Source organism: Danio aesculapii, chromosome 4 (assembly GCF_903798145.1).
Source record: "Danio aesculapii chromosome 4, fDanAes4.1, whole genome shotgun sequence".
Classification (NCBI taxonomy): domain Eukaryota; kingdom Metazoa; phylum Chordata; class Actinopteri; order Cypriniformes; family Danionidae; genus Danio; species Danio aesculapii.
The window spans coordinates 50,238,465-50,262,106 of NC_079438.1; the positions used below are offsets into that span (position 1 = coordinate 50,238,465).

Below are 23,642 nucleotides of genomic sequence, written 5' to 3' on the forward strand. Positions count from 1 at the left end.
TTAAGAATATTTTTTTTCTTGATTGGCTACAGATCAAACCGTTGCTGTGACATTCCTAATTAAGTTTGAGTGTTAATGTAATTAACCTATTAAGGTATTTTTTTATCATAACCATTACATTTAGAGCTGGTAAATAATTTGAGATGTTACTAAATGAAGGTTTGTCCTGAAATATATCAAATTACTGAATAATACATTGAATGTAATGCCAGTGCTACCATAACATTTGGTGTTGGGAATTATACACTGTAAAACCTAACAGTCAACTTAATCAAATGAAATGAGTGTAGTTAACTCAAAATTTACTGAAAGTTAACTCTACTCATTTGAAACGAGTTTTGAACTCAGTGTTGAAGGTAATGAGTTAATTAAATACTTCATTACTTCAACTTAAATGGAGTAAGTTCACAGTATTCATATAGATTCGTTTTTTTAACTCAAATGGTTTGTAGCAATCGGTTTCCTCAAAGGGTTTGAGTTGCCTTAACTCACTGAGTTTTACAGTACTCAGTTGGTTTGAGTTCTTTTCATTTATCGGGTTTTACTGTGCTTAAATTGCTTCGTTTACTCAAATGGATTAAGTTCACAGTACTCATTAGGATTGGTTTTTGAACTTAAATGGTTTGTTGCAATCGGTTTCCTCAAATGGTTTGAGTTACCTTAACTTTTTGGGTTTTACAGTGTTTTTTTTTAGACAAATTCGTGTGATCTGACCGGGGCTTTAGCGTGACGACTGCAGCACATCCCCAGACAACAAAGAGGACCATAAAGCAGCAACTAACTTATGTCTCTCTCAGTTATTACAAAGCTTAAATTATCTAAATATCATCTAAAACTGTAATTCACATGCTTTAAGGTTAAACAATTAGTTTTAACTGAATATTTTATTAATAATTTTATTATGCTGATGTCATATAGAAGTTTATTCAGTTATTCAGAGTTTTTTGTGTGTATCACTTACTGTAAATGCTCAACTGAGTTGTCTTCCTGACACAATAATATTAATTTAGCCAGTTTGTGATAAAGATTATAGCATTTCTGTACAAACGGGTAAGGTTTTATGTTGTTATTTACTTATTTATCGTGATGTGAGTTGATTTAAGTATCTATACAGTGTGTATTATTTTATCCAACATGTTTATAAATCATTTTGTGATGCAAAGTGTTTTACTGACTCTAACATACAAATGTTTGTGTAATAAAAGACAATAAAGAGGACCATGAAGCAACAACTACCTCTTGTATCTCTCAATTATTAATATTATACATAGTTGGTCAAGATGTGTTCAAGTTTAGACTAAAAATTGATAAATAAATTAATAAATGAATAAATAAAACTTAAACATTGATTGTCGATGGAGATCAGGATGCTGAAACGATACATTCAATCAAGGTAGAGCTAGTACTGAAAGCATACATATTTGTTTTTCTTACACTTTGATACTGAACAAAATGTACTGAAAAACGACCACAGTCATTAGTTTTATTAATCTAAATACTCCTAACATTCTTGAATTCAATTAATGATAAAGAAAATAAAGTTACAATTCATTGCCTCATCAAGTTACAGCATTTTTATTGACCTTATTCATGTATATGGGCACCACCATTGGAAACGTTTTGGCTCAAGACTTCAGGTCTCATTCACTTCAATTGATTTTTAATTGTTAAAAACTGCTCGTTATGCTGCTCGATGCTCAAACTGATATTTTCTTATTATATTATTATACTTTTTATGTATAGTCATGAACACACTTGTTATAGAGCACTTATTCCTAGTCATTTCTCCCATAGGCAACCGAATCTGAAGTTCTAAAACAACCACAAAGCAAATTTTCCATATTGCAGAATAAGGTCAAAACTGCTATTGTGATGATTTGCTTAATTTATCATCACTTTGAAATAAAAGCGTCTGCTAAATGTCTAAATGTAAAATTAAAACCAAGTGAAAACTGAAAGTAAAGATGCTGTTATGGATGAAAGCACTTTTCCAGTGTGGGCGCGTTTATTAAGCGGGAGGGGGCGGGGCTTCTCCGCTGTAGTCTAGTGTGCGGAGGAAGGTATAGTGCACTCGAGGGAGCAGCGCGCAGATCTTTGAGACACGGACGCGGGCGGCAGCAGCAGGAGAGAGAGAGAGAGAGAGAGGGAGAGAGAGAGAGAGAGCATCAGCATCAACACACAGACCCGCTGAACGGGGCTCGGCAGCCTCCCTCCCTCCGTCCCTCCGTGCCCAGCCATGAAACAAACCATACTGGACCTCATGAGGATGAGTAGGATCTGTCGGATGGTGCTGGCCACTTGTTTAGGATCTTTTATTCTGGTCATCTTCTATTTCCAAAGTATGTTCCAACCAGGTAGGACTTCTGGTTTCATTCTTAAAGTCTCGATATGCTCGCTGACATGGTTGATTTAGTGTGGAAGAATGCCATTAATAATCAATGAGCTGTTTGAAGGAGGGAATCGATCAGCAGCGAGAGTGAATGATGTACTGATTTCAGCATCAAAGCTCCGGCTCTCTGTTGCCTGCCAATAACGACGTTCGGGGTTTTATGTATTTTTAATCTCCGGCTCTGATCGTGGAAACACACAAAGGCTGGAGCCCTGGTGTGCTGTTCGAGCTCGTGTTTGTGGAAGGGATGGTCATTGTCTCCGGTGGCCGGTACAGTAGAGTCACTGTACTGAATCAAAGAGCCGCTGACACGCTGTTCAAACAGCCATACATCAATACTGACACACAGCTGACATACAGTCACCCTGCTGCTTCTGTTCAGCACTGCTGTTTATGCTGCTGGCGAACTGAAGTGAAAGCGAGAAGTGGAGTAGTAAAGTGATTCAATAATTGAGAAATACATCGCTGAATGTACAGTAGCACATTAGTTCTTGTCAATCAATCAATCAATCAATCAATCAATCAATCAATCAATCAATCAATCAATCTATCTATCTATCTATCTATCTATCTATCTATCTATCTATCTATCTATCTATCTATCTATCTATCTATCTCTAAGAAATACTGGGTTATTTAAACTCAAATTGGGTAAAATATGGACTAACCCAAACATTGGGTTAAATTTGTTCATATTAATTGAAAAAAAAACAGTAGTTGGGTTAGTCCCTATTACACCTATATATTTGTTGATATAACCAGCTTTATTTGGGACAACTTAATTGCTTTATGTTCAATCCAATTGTGATTGATTCTGTGGAACCCAGCATCTTTGTCTGTCTGTCCTTCCCTTTGTCCAGTTATTTATAAAACTATCTATCTATCTATCTATCTATCTATCTATCTATCTATCTATCTATCTATCTATCTATCTATCTATCTATCTATCTATCTATCTATCTATCTATCTTATTTTAATTATCAAAGCACAATTTGCAACGTCCATCCAACCCATCTACTTGAAAATCCAGCAAATCTCCACATACGTTGCACTCACAACCCATCTGGAAATTGTACTGATATATGATGCAGGATGTGTCATAATGACTTTTCCATAGTCTTGCTCACCGGTTTAACCAAAGCATGTAGCATGTTCCGGGCTTTCCCATGTGCTGCGGATGGAAGATCCAGGAAAGCACAATGAACGCAGTGTAGCGGATCAGCGGTGAGCGACTGCTGTGGCCACCGGCATGAAGGAATGTCTCTGGAAGCGGTGAGTCATCAGCGTCACCGGCATGTGAAGCTTCTCAGCAGTTCGCTGGAATGCCCAAGTCATCTGCATCTTCTGCAGAGACGAAAGATGGAGAAATGAGTTCATGCACACTCACTCATCCAGATGTTGCCCCAGCATCAAAAAGCGCAGGTCGTGACATGCAGCCAATAGCCTCCTGTGTTGATGATTTGAGATGAGATACTGCAGGCAAAAGCAGGGAACAAGTCAGTTGTGAGATTTTTGGGAATTATTGATGGTGCAATGAAAAGTTAAAATAGCATTTTTATCAGTAGCATTGCCGTGAGATGACAAAAAGATATCAAAGTTTACACTTTTGGGGATTTTATTGTAAATCACAAGGAATTTGCAGCCTATGTTGACCACCATTAGATAAAAACAAGATGCCTCATTCAAACTACTTTGCTGGATTCAACCCAGGCTGGTTCTGAAAACGTACCTCTATATACATTTCTGGAGACCACGAAATACGTCCCAAGAGGTGGGTTTTTTTTTGCAGTTTTTGTTTTCTCTAATCCACGAGAGGCCGCTGTGTATGCTTTTTGAGATCTCAAATTTCTCTCGCGAGTGCCTGCTGTTCTCCCGTAAACCCACCAGAGGCCGCTGTTGACTCATTGTTTGACTGACTGAATGACTGACTGACTGACCGATTGACTGACCCACCCTCCTCCTTCCCTAAAATCAATCAACTTTATTGGTTGAAGGGCTCGAACAACATCGTTGTGGTCAACTCCGACGTACATGACGAGCTAACAGGACAAACTGGTTACTGCGGGAAAGCTGTCCATACGGCAGTAAGCGATTAGCTGGTAAGCGCGAATGAGAATGGCGTCATACCGCCCAGTAGTGTTCATTTTAGATAGATAGATAGATAGATAGACAGACAGACAGACAGACAGACAGATAGATAGACAGACAGACAGACAGATAGATAGACAGACAGACAGACAGACAGACAGACAGACAGACAGACAGCAAAATGTTGGGTTACGCAGAATTGATCACATTGGATTTAACATAAAACAATTAAGTTGTCCCTAAATAAAACCTTAAGACTTGAGTTGTTTCAACTCATTTTAAATAAGTAGTTTAAACAAGCAACAAAAGTTTTTGGTTTTTTGAATGTAAATGAAGATGACAATGACACAAAAATTTAGATTTCATTGTAAATAAATAGCTTATTAACCTTTTCCGTGTAAAGTTATACACATATTTACATTATAAACAGAGAATGAGATGACACAATATCCACAACAAAGCATATGCAAACTAAATCCTTTAAAATGACTATTTTTTATTTTTCAGTTAATTTTTTTAGTTTTATGTGAAGAAAACACCTAAAAATCACCTTTAAGTGTTTTGTATTTGGACATTTGATTACATTTCAATTACAATTCATATCTATATTCATATATAGGGATGCAATCATACGCAACATGCCATGGACAATCTACAAACATTTTTTAAACCATTACATGGTTGTTCCCAGTATTTTCTCAACTATAAAAAGAGATTCCCCAAATCCCCTCTGTAAAAAACCTTTGACTAATATGCAAATTTTGACTTCCTCCAGTGTTCATATTGCTTAACAATGTCTAATATGAACATTTAACCATTCTTATTTTAGAAAACATCACATTTTTTGTTTGTTTTTATTTATATAGCACATTTAAAAACAACAAATATTGATTAAAATACAAATCAAACAATATAATATAATATAATATAATATAATATAATATAATATAATATAATATAATATAATATAATATAATATAATAACTGCTGGCTTATTACCTGCCTATTATTAAGATATTCACTGTTCAGTTTTAGTTAATAAGTATGACCTTGTTCTGCATCCTTAATCGTACCCAAAACCTAATTGATAACGTTCTACCTTACTAACTATTAATAAACAGCTTATTAGTCGTTTATTAAGCTAGTAGTGTTAGTTAATGGTTTGTGAATACCATCAATTGTGACCTAAACTAAAGTGTTACCGGTAACACTTTATAATAAGGTTGTATTAGCATTTACTAACATGAACAAACCATGACCAATACATTTATCACAGTATGTGTTCATGTTAGTTAACGTTAATGAAAATAAAGTCATTCATTGTTAGTTCATGTTAACTCACGGTGCATTATCTAAAGTTAGCAAGCAAGAATTTGATGTCATTAATGCATTAGTAACTGTTAAACTATTATTAATAACCATTAATGACCATAATACTACTACTAATAATAATACAAAAATAGTTTGCAAGTCAAATGTAATCAATATCATGGAGTGTTAGTCAATACCCCTATTTTACCCTATTCACCTGCAGTTTCCTGTCGTAAATAAACATTTTAAAAGCATCACTGAGATGCAATGGCATCCCATGGTCTGTCGGGATGTACAGGTGTTTTTTTTTTTGCATGGTGGTACGAGCAGCTGTTTCTTAACACATCTGTGCATCCCACATGTTTATGAACAATACTACAATCTCCCTTATGCCCCACATCGGCTTGACAGGTGTTTCAGTTTCCTTTTCTGTGTCTGTGTGTGTGTGTGTGTGTGTGTGTCTATGGCCGCCCTTGCTCTTTTCTCCTTTCCTCCCCCTGCATTTGACCTGATTATGCACTCTAGCCTACAAACATACCCTGAAAACACACTGGCACAGGACAAGACACACACTCACACACATTGGAAATGAGAAAGAGCCTAGGAGTGATGACATTCATGTCAAGCTCCAGTGTTTTTATGATAAGAGCAGAGAAAATACACTTGAGTAATAATCTGAGTACAAGTGAAGCTCATTCACAGAATTTGCAGCATATGTTGATCAACATGAGAATTTCCCCCTCCCTTTAACTAAATGAAGAATGGTGCCAATGTTTAAATGTTAAGTGAGAATTCAGAAGTGAGATGACACAAAGGTACAAAAGCTGTCCAAATGTACACTTTTTTCGATTTTATTGTAATTAAATAAATCACTTACACTCAAAACAAATTATTTAGCTGCTTGTTCAAACTACTTCATTAAAATGAGCTGAAACAACACAAGATTGTTGAGATTGTTTTGGGACAACTCAATTGTTTTATGTTCAATACACTGAACTAAACTGAACGTCAACTGAAATCTGGACTTTACTAAAACGTCTATGTTGAGCTGCTTTGGCACAATCTACATTGTAAAAGCACTATAGAATTAAACATGAATTGTAATTGAATTAAATTAAAATTGTTACGTTAACTTAATTGATTTGTGTTGGGAGAACATGAATAAATTGTGTGGAACCCTGCATTTTTTACAGTGTACTAACGTTTTCTATGTAAAATTAGATACATCCATAAGAACAAATGCAGCTGAAATCTTTTCAGAGGGTTTTATTTCCAGTACTTAAAATCAATTGAGAGGATATGTGGGTATGAATTTCCTTACCGCAAAACTAATTCCTCTTTTTTTTAAACTGAAGTGAGGCTTTTACAATTTAGCTGAAATGAAAGTTGCCATTTTGCAAATATTTAAATCATTTCCCTTTCAATAGTACAGCCATGAGATGTAAACTAGCAGGGATGCTATGCATTAAATCATCACTTAAAACAAACGTTCTTAGGGTAGCTTTTATTTAATTATTGGATTCATTATTATTATTATTATTATTATTATTATTATTATTATTATGATGATTATTATTATTATTATTATTTCATGTGATTTAATTAATTTTATTATATCTTTTTTACATTCATCCATGTATGTATCTTTTACTACTTCACATTTTACATGTCTATAAAATGCCTTGAGATGCTACTTTTAAAGGTGCTATATAAAAATAATGTTCATTATTATTATTATTATTATTATTATTATTATTAGTAGTAGTAGTAGTAGTAGTAGTAGTAGCGGCATGTTTTATGAATAAAACATTTCTCTTTGTGTTAAAGTTACTTAAATTGATCCAATGACCTCAGTCAATCAGAATAGAATAAACTGTTACTAATACATATTGTATACTAAACTATACATTTATAAAATGAAGCATTGAAGTGCTTGATTAAGAGAATATAAGTCAACTACAACTTTACATATATGCTTCTGATTGGCTTTTGCATTCATTCAAGATCAACAGAAATAGTGTGCTTGGTTATAACACAAATATAACAGTGTAATGTGTGCAGAATTAAATGTAGTAGACATTCTTTATGCACTTTAATCCAAAAACTGTAGGCCAATTTGATGCCACAAGCTCAACTATTTTTTTTTTTTTGGTTATTATGCTTTTATGCCTATTTAATGTTTAACCCTGGATAAAATACTTTCTCTTTCAGTAGTACTGCTTAATTTTTCCTTCATAAGATAGACTATGGACATTCATAACAATCCAAAACAATTATTATGTTATAATAATGTTTAAGTAGAACTGAAAACTGGTGCATTTGTGAACAGTGAAATATTTTCTGTGCCAATATGAATGTTAACATGTTGTACTCTGAATAAAATACCAACATTACCAATTTTAATTGTGCAAATATTAAAAAATAAATAATGCAGTGTTTAATAATATCTAATATGAACATTTAAACATTATTATTTTAGAAAACCTTTAATTTTTTCTTTGTTTTTATTTATATAGCACATTTAAAACAAATGTTGACCAAAGTGCTTTAGTTAATGTTATTTAATGCATAAACAAACAATGAACAATACATTTATTACAGCATTTGTTCATGTTAGTTAACATTAGTTGATGAAAATAAAGTTATTTGTTGTTAGTTCATGTTAACTCACAGTGCAAAGTTAACAAGCATGAATTAGTATGTTAATAATGCATTAGTAAATGTTGAACTATGATTAATAAATGCTGTACAAGTATTGTTCATGCTTAGTTCATGTTAGTAAATACATTATCTAATGAAACCTTATTGTAAAGTGTGACCCTAATAATAATATAATATAATAATATTTTCTCTGTCAATACGGGTGTTAACATGTTCTATTGTGAATAAAATACCAACATTAAAGCTTTGTTTGGATGACAGATATCCAAAAGCATGACCAAAAAGAGGCTGAAATCTAATTGCTTTTATCATATCACAAGATTAATATTACCTGCATTCACTTTCATGAGTAAGCGCTTCACTGAAACCTTGACTTCTGTTCTTATTGTACAGAAACTGAAGGATGACCTAAAATAAATTTTTGAAGCTGGAATATTTCTTGAATGCCTCAATTATTTTTCATAAGAGGCCTGTGCTCGGATTTGTCAATGCACAAAATGAAGCTGCAATATTTCTTCAATACCCAAGTTTTTTTTTATAAGATGTCTATATGCTTGGATTTGTCAATACATGAAATGAAAAGCCTGATATTTCAGCTTTTCTCATTAGATTGCACCATGTTAATGCTATCGATGTTCATTTGATAGCTCAATTATCTCTAGTTTTATTTCTCCTGAGGATTTGTGGAGAAAAAGTTACTTAAATGAAGAATAACGGAGAACTTTGATAAGAGCGACCTCTGAGCGATGGAGTTTTCCTCTGGGCGGAATTGGAGAGGGAAATATAGACAGCGACTGAAATGAGTTGTCTTAACTTAAAGAGATAAGAAATGTCCGCAGGGATTTCAGCGCTCCTTAAAGCGATAGTTCGCATAATGAAAATACTCTCATCCACTTGTTCCAAACCTGTTTGAGTTGCTTTTTACTGCTCAACATAAAAGAAGATACTTTAAAAAAATGTTGGAAACTGACAGCCACTTCCATAGTAGGACAAAATTGTACAATGGATGTCAACAGCTACTGGATTTCTACATTCTTCAAAATATTTTCCCTTGTGTTCAGGTTTTGAGTAAATGTTGAGTACATTTTACAACTATTCTAGTGTTAAACAGTTGAGTTTTACCATTCATGCAGATTTACAATTCATGGCAGGAACTCTTTTAGCTTAGCATAGATCATTGAATCGGATTAGACCATTAGCATCTCACTCGAAAAGGATCAAGGAGTTTCGATAATTGTCCGTTTTAAAGCTTGACTCCTCTGTAGTTACACTGTGTACTATGACTGATGGAAAATGAAATGTTGTTATTTTATAGGTTAATATAGCTAAGAATTATGCTCTCATCCTAGCATAATAATCATAGAACTTTGATATATGATATATAGTTCCTAGCCATATCGGCCACGGAAATAACTTTTCTTTTTCTGTCAGCCTTAGTACACAATGTAACTACAGAAAAGTCAAGCTTTAAATAGGAAAATTATCAAATTTTTCTTAAGTAAGATGCTAATGGTAATCCGATTAAGTGATCTATGCTAAGCTAAACTAAAAGTACTTCTGCCAGACCCGAAGAGCATCTGAATGTGTTAAAAAATATCAAGCTTTAACTATAATATTATTGAAATGCTTTAAAAATTTTTTTTTTTTTACAATCTTTGAGAAAGATGCTAATGGTCTTATCCGATTTAATAATCTATGCTAAGCTAAGCTAAAAGTACTCCCGCCAGACCTGGAGATCATCTAAATGAGTTCAAAAATAGTCAAGTTTAAATATAAATATGATCAAAACTTTTTTTCTGCAATTTTAAGAAAGATACTAATGGTCTAATCTGATTCAATGATCTATGCTGAGCTAAGCTAAGATAAAAGTACTCCTGCCAGACCCAGAGATCATCTAAATGTGATCAAAAATAGTCAAGCTTTAAATATAAATACTATCAAAACTTTTTTTTTTAATTCTGTACAATTTTTAAGAAAGATGCTAATGGTCTAATCCGATTCAATGATCTATGCTAAGCTAAGCTAAAAGTACTCCTGCCAGACCCAGAGATCATCTGAATGTGATCAAAAATAGTCAAGCTTTGAATAGAAATATTATTTAAAGATGCTATTGGTCTAATCCAATTCAGTGATCTATGCTAAGCTAAGCTAATAGTGCTCCCTCCAAACCTGGAGATCTGCTGAATGTATTAAAATGGTGAAACTCAACTGTTTAACACTTGTGGAGGTGTAAAATTTGCTGTTTAGTTGACAGAATAAAAATGTTTCGAATCACTTAAGTAAATAGTGGGTAAGTAAATTTCACTTTTTGTCTGAACTATCTCTTTAAGGGCCAGACTGGGACGGAGAATAAAGTATCCCAGTTGTTACAGATAAGGCCGTGTGTTTGTATTTGTGTGCCTGAGTTTCCCTGACGTACGGCAGTCTTTCTTCTTCGTCTTGTGAGTCTGTTGAGGAGGCCTGGCATTTGATGTCTGTGAATGATAAAGGTCACGCCAACGCGAAAACAAATGACATGCCAAAACTCAAGTCAGGCTGTGTGTTTACAATTGCGTAAGTGTTTGCCTGGCAGTTCCGAAATCATTGTTGTTGTTTTTTTTTTTCTGTGTCCATTTATTTTGAGAGTGCATATGCAGGATGTCCTGTTTGTGTGATCTTGGTGGGTCGGTTGTTTTTCAAGCTCTCAGTTTGCACACACACACCCACATGATTAAGCTGGACACAGAGAAATGGACACCCGTACAGCTGGAGTATTAATATTATTGAAGACATTTTAATAATAAAAAGATGTGAAATTATTTGGTCTTTTAATTTAATAATTTGTTGAAATTATTACAAAATTATTAAAAACAGTCAAATATAAATATTATCGAAAGCCTCTTTTTTGTCAAATTTTTAAGAAAGATGCTAATGGTCTAATCCGATTTAATGATCTATGCTAAGCTAAGCTAATAGTGCTCCCTCCAAACTTAGAGATCTGCTTAACAGTTTCAAAAATGGAGTTTAGTAAATTTACTAATGAGTTATCAAGCTACTCCCAGACATATAGTAGTGGATTTGCAAGTTACATTTTTAAAAATACATTATAATTCATAATAAATTAACTATATTATTAATTAGCAAATAATTAGTCTGTAATGAAAAAATATATTTATGTAATATGTGAAATAATTAATATAACTATTTTAAGAAATATAATAATTGCAATAATAATAATACTAAGTACCACACATTCACCAATGAAGTAAATATATTATACTGCAGATTATCAAGCTGCTCCCAGACATAAAATAGTGGTGGACTCTAATCCACATTATCAAAATGTAACAATTCAGAGCCACGTGTATTATCCAGATAAGCCTTGTACAAGATTACCGTCGCCTTTGAACCATTAACTTTGTAACAGTAGTGAGATCAGGTTTGATTAATGGCCCTGATCCACATTCTCTCTGCTCTTGTTATTATTACTGCGCCGTGTCTCGTGTTGGAGCCAGAGCCCTGATATCCATCTGCCGAAACTGATTGAATTTATGGCTCACACTCCCCGATTCATGTTTTTGGGTGGCACGCGAACATCTGGCGCTATCATACCTGCCCCCAGTAAACATGCGCTGCCTCCTGATAAGCTTTGCTACTTTTGGAAAATGTCAATTTTGCTTGTGTATCCGGAAGGCTTCCTTGTTGTTTTATTTCTAACAGACAGACACGTGTTTTCTGGCTTCCCTTGTCCTTTCAGTCTCTCTGATGGTTAAATGCTGAAACAATGCTCTGCTCAGCCATATGTGTGTGAGATTAAAGGTGCGCACATGTGTTGTGGTTTATAAGCGGCCCATTAGGCTCATTAAGCTCAGTTTGCTCTGTTTGCAGCGTGTCGTTGTGGGCGGAGCCACGGATTAACGACGGAAAAAAAAGTGTCATTTACCAAATCCAACATCTGGATGCCAGTCACCCACAACTGGAGGCATGAAGAGATCTCTGTGCATTGCACAGATGATTCTATCCCAAATCCCATAATAACTTTGCTTTTTTAGGAGCTGGTGCTTTAAATATGCCAGAGGAGTGAGTTTGTGTAGTGTGATTATGTGTTGCTGCTTTTTTGAATTTGATAATTACAGATTCGGGAGGTCACCGCGTGCATGTGGATCCCAGAAGAAGAGCTTTTTTATAGTTTAGGACAGAGATGGAGGTTGCAGATTTGCTCAGTAGTGACTTGATATTTTCCCTGAAAGTACACTCTTAAAGTCCATGTGAACTCAAAAATTACAATGTTGACTTTGCTAGCGCACATTGTTATTCTTTAGGTGAACAATTCATCCCTGCAAGTTGAAACACTGAAAATAAAATATTAGTTTTGGTAATCGTCAATCAAAGTCTGACCATTTGATTCTGCTTACCGTTAGTTTGCTATGAGGGAATGATCCTATGTTCCACGACTCCCACCACCCTCTCTTCATGTTTCGTTTGAGATTAAGTCAAACATCGAATAAAAAAGCACATTTAAAGGGACCTTTAACTTTGATGAGTACCTTTTGAGGTGTACTGTCCAGGAGAATTTGTTGGATGAACCAATAAGACAGATCTTTGTGTGTGTGTGTGTGTGTGTGTGTGTGTGTGTGTGTGTGTGTCATTAGTGTCTTTGTCAGTTGTGGTCATTATACGCTGCGTGGAGTGTCAGCGAGTGCTGAATTGAGTGTTTTGCTGGAGAGAGTATTGATAAGCATTGATCTCGCCGTACGCCTTGAGCTCTAGACTGTTAATGGGAAAAGAGGGACCTAAGCACATTTGCCCATTATTTATGACTTTTACCGTGAGGACAGGGTCAAGAGGTCACATTTTTTGTCTGTGACAGAATAAGCTCAAATGAAGGGATGAGATACTCAGTAGAGACACTCCCAAAATACGCAATCAACTGAACTACAATTTAATTTATTCATTTTCCTTCAGCTTACTCCCTTTTTTATTAGGGGTCACCACAGTGGAATGAACCACCAACTATTCCAGCATATGTTTTACGCCGCGAATGCTCTTCCAGTCGCAACCCAGAAATGGGATTCACCCATACACTCTCGCATTCACACACACACACACACACACACACACACACACACACACACACACACACACACACACACACACACACACACTCATACACTACAGCCAGTTCATCCAATTCACCTAGCACATGTCTTTGGACTGTGGGGGAAACACCCGGAGCACCTGGAGGAAACCCACGCCAACATATATAATATAATATAATAAAATATAATATAAAAATTTAATATAATATAATATAATATAATATAATATAATATAATATAATATAATATAATATAATATAATATAATAAAATATAATATAATAAAATATAATATAATATAATATAATATAATAAAATATATAATATAATATAATAAAATATATAATATAATATAATATAATATAATAAAATATATAATATAATATAATATAATATAACAAAATATAATAAAAAATAATAAAATAAAACAAAATATAATATAATATAATATAATATAATATAATATAATATAATATAATATAATATAATATAATATATAATATAATATAATATAATATAATATAATATAACAAAATATAATATAATATAATATAATATAATATAATATAATATAATATAATATAACAAAATATAATATAATATAATATAATATAATATAATATAATATAATATAATATAATATAATATAATATAATATAATATAATATAATAAAATAAAACAAAATATAATATAATATAATATAATATAATATAATAAAATAAAACAAAATATAATATAATATAATATAATATAATATAATATAATAAAACAAAATATAATATAATATAATATAATATAATATAATATAATATAATATAATATAATATAATATAATATAATAAAATAAAACAAAATATAATATAATATAATATAATATAATATAATATAATAAAACAAAATATAATATAATATAATATAACAAAATATAATATAATAAAACAAAATATAATATAATATAATATAATATAATAAAATATATGATATAATATAATATAATATAATATAACAAAATATAATATAATATAATATAATATAATATAATATAATATAATATAATATAACAAAATATAATATAATATAATATAATATAATATAATATAACAAAATATAATATAATATAATATAATATAATATAATATAATATAATATAATATAATATAATATAATATAATATAATAAAATAAACAAAATATAATATAATATAATATAATATAATATAATAAAATATATGATATAATATAATATAATATAATATAATATAATATAATATAATGTAATATAATATATTATAATATAATAAACAAAATATAATATAATATAATATAATATAATATAATATAATATAATATAATATAATATAATATAATATAATATAATATAATATAATAAAATAAAACAAAATATAATATAATATAATATAATAAAATAAAATAAAATATAATATAATATAATATAATAAAATAAAACAAAATATAATATAATATAATATAATATAATATAATATAATATAATATAATATAATATAATATAATATAATATAATATAATAAAATAAAACAAAATATAATATAATATAATATAATAAAATATAATAAAACAAATATAATATAATATAATATAATATAATATAATATAATATAATATAATATAATATAATATAATATAATATAATATAATATAATATAATATAATATAATATAATATATCCAGGTTATACAGAATATTTAATATATAATAAACAGAAATTTGATTATTGTGTACTCCAAATGGGTTTCTGATTCTTTATAAAAATGAATATAACAATTCAATATATACTTTAATACCTTTTGATGACTGCTTCTCAATACAACCTTCACAGACACATTCAGTCAGAGCAAGCCTGGGGATCTGTTCAGAATTAATTACATTCTTACAAAAAAACCCTGCTAAAGTGAATTATGGTTTTTAATAAGAGAGAAACGGTTGGTCTGTGTGTGCTCTTCCAAGAGAGCTGTGCGTATTTACACAGACTTCTCTTGACTAGTGTGCCTGTTAATGTCCATAAAACTGTTATCAATCACTAACCACTAGTGCTCAACACACACACACTCCTCTCAAACAAACGCATTTCTATTTATACATACGAGGTAGATTCTTTCTAGCGATCCTCAATCGGTCATCCTGAGTGTTGGTTAAAACATATTCACCAGAGCTGCAGGTCAAAGGCAGAAAGAGACCATTAGAAAGAAAGAGACAAAGAAACTCGGATGAGAAGAAATGCGCCAATGGAGGAATACCATATTTGACAGGGTGTAAGTGATCGCCATGGAAACAGTGGTGTGTGTTTTGGGGGAAGGGTGGCGAAAGTGTAAACAGGTGTTCGCACGTGTGCATGTGTGTGTGAGTGTGCGCATATGTGCTTGTGTGTTAGTCTTTTGTTTGTATGCATGGATGTGGATGTGAGGGTTTTACTCCCTTGAATAGTAAGACAGATGATGGGTGGAGACAGTGCAAATCCACAGCTATTAATATAAAAGTTTACTTATTCAATTTAATCCCTCTTCTGAAATGAAAAAACCTACAAGGAAGGCATTGAGTAACTGCATTAAGTCTGAAGAGACACTGAGAAAGAGAGAAAGCAATAAAGAAATGGAGAGAAGGACGTGTTTTTCATACATAAAGCTGCACAGAGTTGGGGGAAAACCATTAACAATTGGGTATATGAGCAAAGCAATTTAATGTTGGGTTGTTTTTTATGGGCGACACGATGGCTTAGTGGTTAGCACTGTCACCTCACAGCAAGAAGGTCGCTGGTTTGAGTCCCGGCTGGGTCAGTTGGCATTTCTGCCAGTTTGCATGTTCTCCCTGTGTTTCCTCCGGGTGATCCGGTTTCCCCCACAGTCCAAACACATGTGCTATAGGTGAATTGATTAAACTAAATTGTCCATAGTGTTTGTGAACGAGTGTGCATGGGTGTTTGCCAGTGTTGGGTTGCAGCCGAAAGGGCATCCGCTGCGTAAAACAAATGCTTGATAAGTTGGCGGTTCATTCCGCTGTGGCGACCCCGGATTAATAAAGGGACTAATCTGAAAAGAAAATAAATGAATGAATGACAATATGAATGTCGCAAATACAATGTATAACATATAACATTACTAAAGCAGTAATAAGCAATAAAATTTGAAACAAAATTCTTCATGTTGTAATAATACAATTACTACTACGAATAATAATAATTTAGCAAAATAATAATAATTTAGCAATAATAATAATAATAGTTCCAATCCTTTTTACTAAAAATTAAATACAGTCTATAAAAATATCAGTACAATTTAATTAAAACAGTGAGTTTCAAAATATAAAATGCAATAATAGCTTTGTATAATTTGTTATAATAATAATAACAATTATTATTATTATTATTATTATTATGATTATTATGATTATTATTATTATCATTGTTATTATTATTATTATGATTATTATTATTCTTATTATTATGATGATGATGATTATTATTATTATTATTATTATGATCATTATTAACATTATTATTATTATCATCATTATTATTATGATTATGATGATTATGATTATTATTATTATTATTATTATTAACTTTAGGGTGGATCCCGAGGTATTCTGTCTGATCCTGAGGCCTGCCAATCTCACCTCACTCGTTACCAAAACCCCAAGATACTTTAACTCCTCCACCTCAGGAAAGGACTTTCCTTCAACCTGGAGATGGCAAGCCACCTTTTTCCATTGGAGTACCATGGCCTTAGACTTGGAGGAGCTAATATAATAATAATTTACATAAATATTTAACTTTCCTTTTGATTTTTAAAAATCAACTGGTGACTTGAAGATATAAATATGTTAATATTTAAATTAAATTAAAAAAAATTCACAGTATGCCTGATAATATTTTTTCTTCTGTAGAAAGTCTTATTTGTTTGTTTTTTTCAATTAGAATAAAAGCAGTTTTTAATTTTTTAAAAAACTATTATTAGGTCAATATTATTAGCCCCTTTAAGCTATATATTTTTTCAATACCCTACGGAACAAACCATTGTTATACAATAACTTGCCTAATTACCCTTACCTGCCAAGTTGACCTAATTAACCTAGTTATGCCTTTAAATGTCACTTTAAGTTGTATAGAAGTGTCTTGTAAAACATCTAGTCAAATATTATTTACTGTCATCATGACAAAGATAAAATAAATCAGTGATTATATATGAGTTAGTAAAACTATTATGTTTAGAAATGTGTTGAGAAAATATTCTCTCCGTTAAACAGAAATTGGGGGGAAAAAATAAACAGGGGGGCTAATAATTCAGCAGGGCTGATAATTCTGACTTCAACTGTATATATATATGATGGTCATAAAAGATCATTGAATTATTTGCAATCATTTCCTCAAAAGGAGAAAGGATCTCAACAAAAATTAGAGGCCACAAAACCGCATAATGCTCATCTGTAAGACTTGGAGAATAAAACCCCAGTGTCATCTCTTACATGGCTTTTAACACAGAGATATTTTACACAATGGCTGCTTTTATGAGTCATAAAATCAGAGCACAATCAGCTTTATGTGTGAGGGAGCAGTGGACTAGTGTGCGGTGCTGTCTGTGTTTCGCACAGTGTTTTGGCTCTTTGTTTAGTGTTACTATATAGAGGAATGCTCAGAAAACCAGGCCCGTAAATCACCCACTGCCTATACCAAAAAAAAAAAGCATAAGGACCACTGCGACTGTTGTACATGTTCAAGACCTGCACTGACTGGACATCGTCATTTTAAAACCAAGAATATGATTTTATAAATGTAAATCAGAAAAACTAAATCGAATACAGACTTTGCATTTAGAAGGCCATTATTCGCTCAAACACACTCACACACACACACTTTAATGTGCAATCAATATGATCCCAATATGATCAGCTCTCTAAATAACGTCCACATTCCTGCTGATACTCCCTATATTCTCAAAAATAAATGGTATGGTTTTAAAGCAGCTGAAATACACACACGTACACATGCCGCAAAATTACAGACTGGAAAAGGACTGTGCAACAGTGGGATCTTAAAATAGCCTGGAACTGGGGGGAAGAGGGGGACAGTAGAGTCGCACTGGACGCAGATTGCACCAGGACCTTCAACAAACACACAAATGCTCACACTGTGTGAAGGACAAAGTCAGAGTTAAAGCATCGTGATAGAGTATCATTTCATCTGTGATATCCACTTCAGGGTCATTTTATTGTCTTTATACAATATAGCGCATAAGCAGGACCTTCACGTATCTGTGACATTGACATTTGTCAGTCTGTATATTAAATACCAGCCTGATCTCATGGGGAAACATAACTATTTTACATTTTGTCAGTTTAGTCGAACGAAAATGTACAATTTTTTAAAGGAGGCGTGCACTGTAAAAAATGGCGGTGATTTCAACGGTAAAAAACTGTAAAATACTACAGTAAAAATCCATAACTTGATTAACAGAATATATACGGCAAATAACTGTAAATTGACTTTCCCAGAATTCTCTGTATGGCACATCACTTTTTATGCTTCTTATTGACATTATTATGCATCTTTTTAGTCGTTTCTCCATTAGTTATGTACATTAGAGATTTATGTTACATCTAATGTTGATAAACTATGTTTATTTCATGACTTTAATTTTATGGGTGTTACCGCACTAGTGTTTAGTAGCTGTGTGAATGACACTGAGCACCATCTATACGCTGATGAGCATTGGCTCATTATGTAACTTACTCATCACCACCTGCATATGGGTGTGTTAACGTGTCTAACTGTGCAACAAAAGATGTGTAGATGTTGTTAATTCAAAATACAGAGATATTATAAATTAATGAAATACGGTAGTTTACTGTAAAAATGAGAAATTACTTTTACGGTTTTGTACCGTATTTTTAACGGTAAAGTACTGGCAACCACAGCTGCCGTTTTTCTTACCGTAAATTTTAAGGATTTATTTTTTACAGTGTGGCACCAAACCCCACCCAACTGGCCCAGCCAGGGCTAGAACCTGCGACCTTCTTGCTGTGAGACGATCGTCATACCCACTGCACCCCCGTGATGCCCTATACTGTTATTTATACCTATATTAAATATTAATATTTTGTACACATAATGAAAATGATCAATATTGTCATTATTATTATATGATTCTTATGTTTAGCTAATACATTTGTAATATAATTATCAAGTTTTACACTGTAAGCCAAAATACTGTGATATTTACATAACAAAGTGAACCAAGAACACTTTCCTTTGACAATTTGACTGAAGAATGAAGTCAACATGAGCTTCACATACACCTCGCACTGGATGATAGAATACATACCAGGCGGAAAGACATGGTTTTTCAGGCTGTACGTGACTAAAATATAAAGTGCACAACAACTGCAAAGAAATTCAGATAATCACGTACAGCCATATATAATTTATAACAGTGTAAAGTACAAACCTGGACTATTTTTCAAGGTGAGCATGAGTGGAGAGATTCGAGAGGAAAATGCTTGAACGGCTCTTGTAAATCTGTGATTTAATGAAGCTAATTAGAGGTGTAAGTGGGTGATCTAATCAAAGCACACTTTAAACAGGAGAGCACTGTGGATGTCAGTCGGACTCCCCCGTGCAGAGAAGTAATGGTACACTCTTCCGTCTAAGTCTGTGATAATGGGCTGCTGGATCACTGTTGCCAGTCTCTCGAGGGGGAAATCGCACAGCACTTTATTTGGGTTGTTTTTATATCTAGCCCTCGTTTCCTTTTGCCACTCAGAGTCTGAAACATTCATGAGGTTACTTGGGTCAAATCAGCACACGTCTGGTGGAGTTAGACGTCGAGTAAGACTGCACAGTTTAGACAGGAGGACAACATCTGACCAGCATTAAAACAAGACAAATACAGTCTGTTGTGCTTACGTGACTTTTAAGGCAGAGTTTATGGTTTTACACTAGTAAAATGGGTTGCAAATGATGGTGTTTTGCATTCAGAAGAATTGTGTTAGTGGAATAAAAAAGAAAAGGTTTATTTTAATAGCAGAAAAGAGTGGTTTCAGGTGGTGTTTTGGGGTAGTTTTACAGTTTTACACTAGTGAAATAAGTTTGGGTTGTAAATGATGACGTTTTGCATTCAGAACAATTGTGTTAGTGGAATATAAGAGTAAAGATTATAACAAGTTAAACAAAATGCTGCGAATGATACATTTTTTAAGGGACTTTAGCAGATTTTATTGCATAAAAGTGTGATTTAAGGTGGTGTTTTAGGGTAGTTTTACACTAGTAAAATAAGTTTGGGTTGTAAATGATGACGTTTTGCATTCAGAATAATTGTGTTAGTGGAATATAAGAATAAAGATTAAAACAAGTTAAACAAAATGTAGCAAATTATACATTTTAAAGTGTCTTTAACTGATTTAATTGCAGAAAAGTGTGATTTAAGGTGGTGTTTTCACAGTTTTACACTAGTGAAATAAGTTTAGGTTGTAAATGATGACATTTTGCATTCAAAACAATTGTGTTAGTGCAATATAAGAGTAAAGAGTATAACAAGTAAAACAAAGTGTTGCAAATGATATGTTTTTTAAGTGACTAGCTAATTCAATTGCAGAAAAGAGTGGTTTAAGGTGGCGTTTGTGGGGTATCTTTACAAGTTTACACTAGTAAAATAAGTTTGGCTTGTTAATGATGACATTTTGCATTCAGAATAATTGTGTTAGTGGAATATAAGAGTAAAGATTATAACTCTTTGAGCAAAGTGTTGCAGATGATACATTTTTAAGTGACTTTAGCTGATTTAATTGCAGAAAAGTGTGGTTAAAGGTGGTGTTTTTGGGTAGATTTACAGTTTTACACTGGTAAAATAAGTTCTGATTCAAGATTTTTTTAGTTACTTGAGTTTCGTGAATGTAAAAAATGATAAAAGTATAATTTTAGGTGATGACTCTGGACAGGTTTTCCAATAGTAAAATGCAAAATGATGAATTCAAGTGGTTTGAGCCCATTTAATTGTAGAAAAGTCATGCAAATGAAAATAATATATAGAAAAGTTTAATAAAAAGTGGTCAGCATTGGTGGTTCAGTGGTAGAATTCTCGCCTGCCACACGAGAGACCCTCGACAGATTCCCGGCCAATGCAATTAGTGTTTGGCAATGTATTGGCGCAGTAGTTATATAATTTTACAATTTAAATTGTAGTTCAGGCACAGTGGCTCAGTGGTTAGCACTGTTGCCTCACAGCAAGAAGGTCGCTGGTTCGAGCCACGGCTGGGTCGGTTGGCATTTCTGTGTGGAGTTTGCATGTTCTTCCTGCATTCGCGTGGGTTTCCTCCGGGTGCTCCGGTTTCCCCCACAGTCCAAAGACATGCGCTATAGGTGAATTGGGTAAGCTAAATTGTCCGTAATGTATGAGTGTGTATGAGAGTGCATGGATGTTTCCCAGAGATGGGTTGCGGCTGGAAGGGCATCCTCTGCGTGAAACATGTGCTGGATAAGTTGGCGGTTCACTCCGCTGTGGCGACCCCGGATTAATAAAGGGACCGAAAAGAAAATGAATGAATGAATAATAAAAAGTGTAATTTTAGGTGCTCTTTGAAGTGGGTTTTACAATTTTACACCAGTACAACAGGCTGTGATATCTTGTGCATAGTGTTTTTTTTTTTAGCAATTTGAGCAGTATTGTATTGGAGAAACATGTATTTGAAAAACAAAAGTTAAAATAATAATAGGACAACACACTGCAGGTGGTATTTTGGGACATTTACTGATTTACACAAACAAAATGATCTGCAAATTATAACTAAGAGATTATTATTTTTTTAATTGCCGAAAAGATGTGCAAATAATAAAAAGTGTCAAAAAAAGTGTTATTTCTGCCATTATGGGCCTGGTTTACAATAAAATACATAATGGGCAATAGGGAAATGATGACTATTTAGTTTTGTTAATCAAAAAAAGTAATAAAAGTCCCATTTTTAGGTGCATTTTAGGGCATTTAAAGTTGAACAGAAAGCTCAAACTGCAAATATGATTTGAAGTACACTGTTTAAAATGCTGGGCTCCACACAATCGAATTTTGTTGAGAGAACATGAAAGGAATTAAGTTAACTTAAGTTGTCTGAACATAAAACCATTAAGTTGTCCTCAAAAAACCCTCAGGAATTGTGTTTTTCAGCTCATTTTAAATAAGTGATTTGAACAAACGTCATTTATTGAGTGTTATCTGAACTCAACTGATGGGAGAAAGGCTGTGCAAATGAAATAAATCCAGTTTACACAAGTAAAATGGAGTGCACATGATGACTTGCACATAATTGCGATTAAAAAGAAGCACAAGTGACTGCAACAGATGCCATGTGAGCAGTGTAAACGTGTGCATGCTGTATCCTCTCATTACAGTGCGGTGGAGAGAGTGTATATTATGGTTATGATATACATGGAGTGATGTTTTGACACTCTGCAATGGTTGAAACGGCACCGGGGTGATGATTGAACTTGAAGTGTTGTAGAGTCATTTGTCTTCTGAGCATCTGGACTTCTGTTGGCTTCTCCATATCTAACCATACATTATAGATCCATGCAGGTTCCTCCTGATTATAGAGCTCCCTCTGCTCTGAAGATACAGGGTTTACTTTCAGGCACTGTGGGTTTGAGCCTTGAATTTCATCAGGTCTCATTGTTTTTCTGCCATACAGCTTCTGTTTTTGCCTCTTTTTCTATGTCTACTTGTTCTTTTTCTTCGTCTTTTTTAAGGGTGTGTCAAACAGAATTAGAGGTTTGTGGTGGATGTGTGTTTGAGAGAGAAGAAACTCTGACCTAACAGCTATAAATAGATTCTGGCTTGCTTCACAGACTGAATTATAATATATGCTACTGTACTGTATGTGTGGAACTATACGTGTTCCTGCCTGAATGTATGCATTGTTTTTGCTTTTAAGTATCATTTGGGTCATTTATATGAATTACAATGATCCAGTTCTGTCAAAGTCATATATATATATATATATAATAATTAAACATTATTATACATATGATTATTATACATTATTATACATATCATTATACATAGTGACGTTAAGGTCAAAGTTCTCATTTGCAACCC

At 32.8% G+C, this 23,642-nt stretch overlaps 1 protein-coding gene across 2 annotated transcripts in view; it reads left to right on the top strand.

Moving 5' to 3' along the window:
• Positions 1–2,081: 2,081 nt before the first annotated feature.
• The window catches only part of chst11 (carbohydrate (chondroitin 4) sulfotransferase 11), a 75,602-nt gene continuing 54,041 nt past the window's right edge, over positions 2,082–23,642 (top strand). The window contains exon 1 of one of the 2 annotated variants that reach the window (XM_056455988.1): positions 2,082–2,354. In XM_056455988.1, coding sequence (XP_056311963.1) covers positions 2,237–2,354 — 118 coding nt within the window. In that variant the 5' untranslated portion in view covers positions 2,082–2,236. The remainder of the gene's footprint in view (positions 2,355–23,642) is intronic. The other variant, XM_056455989.1, reaches the window with a different exon arrangement.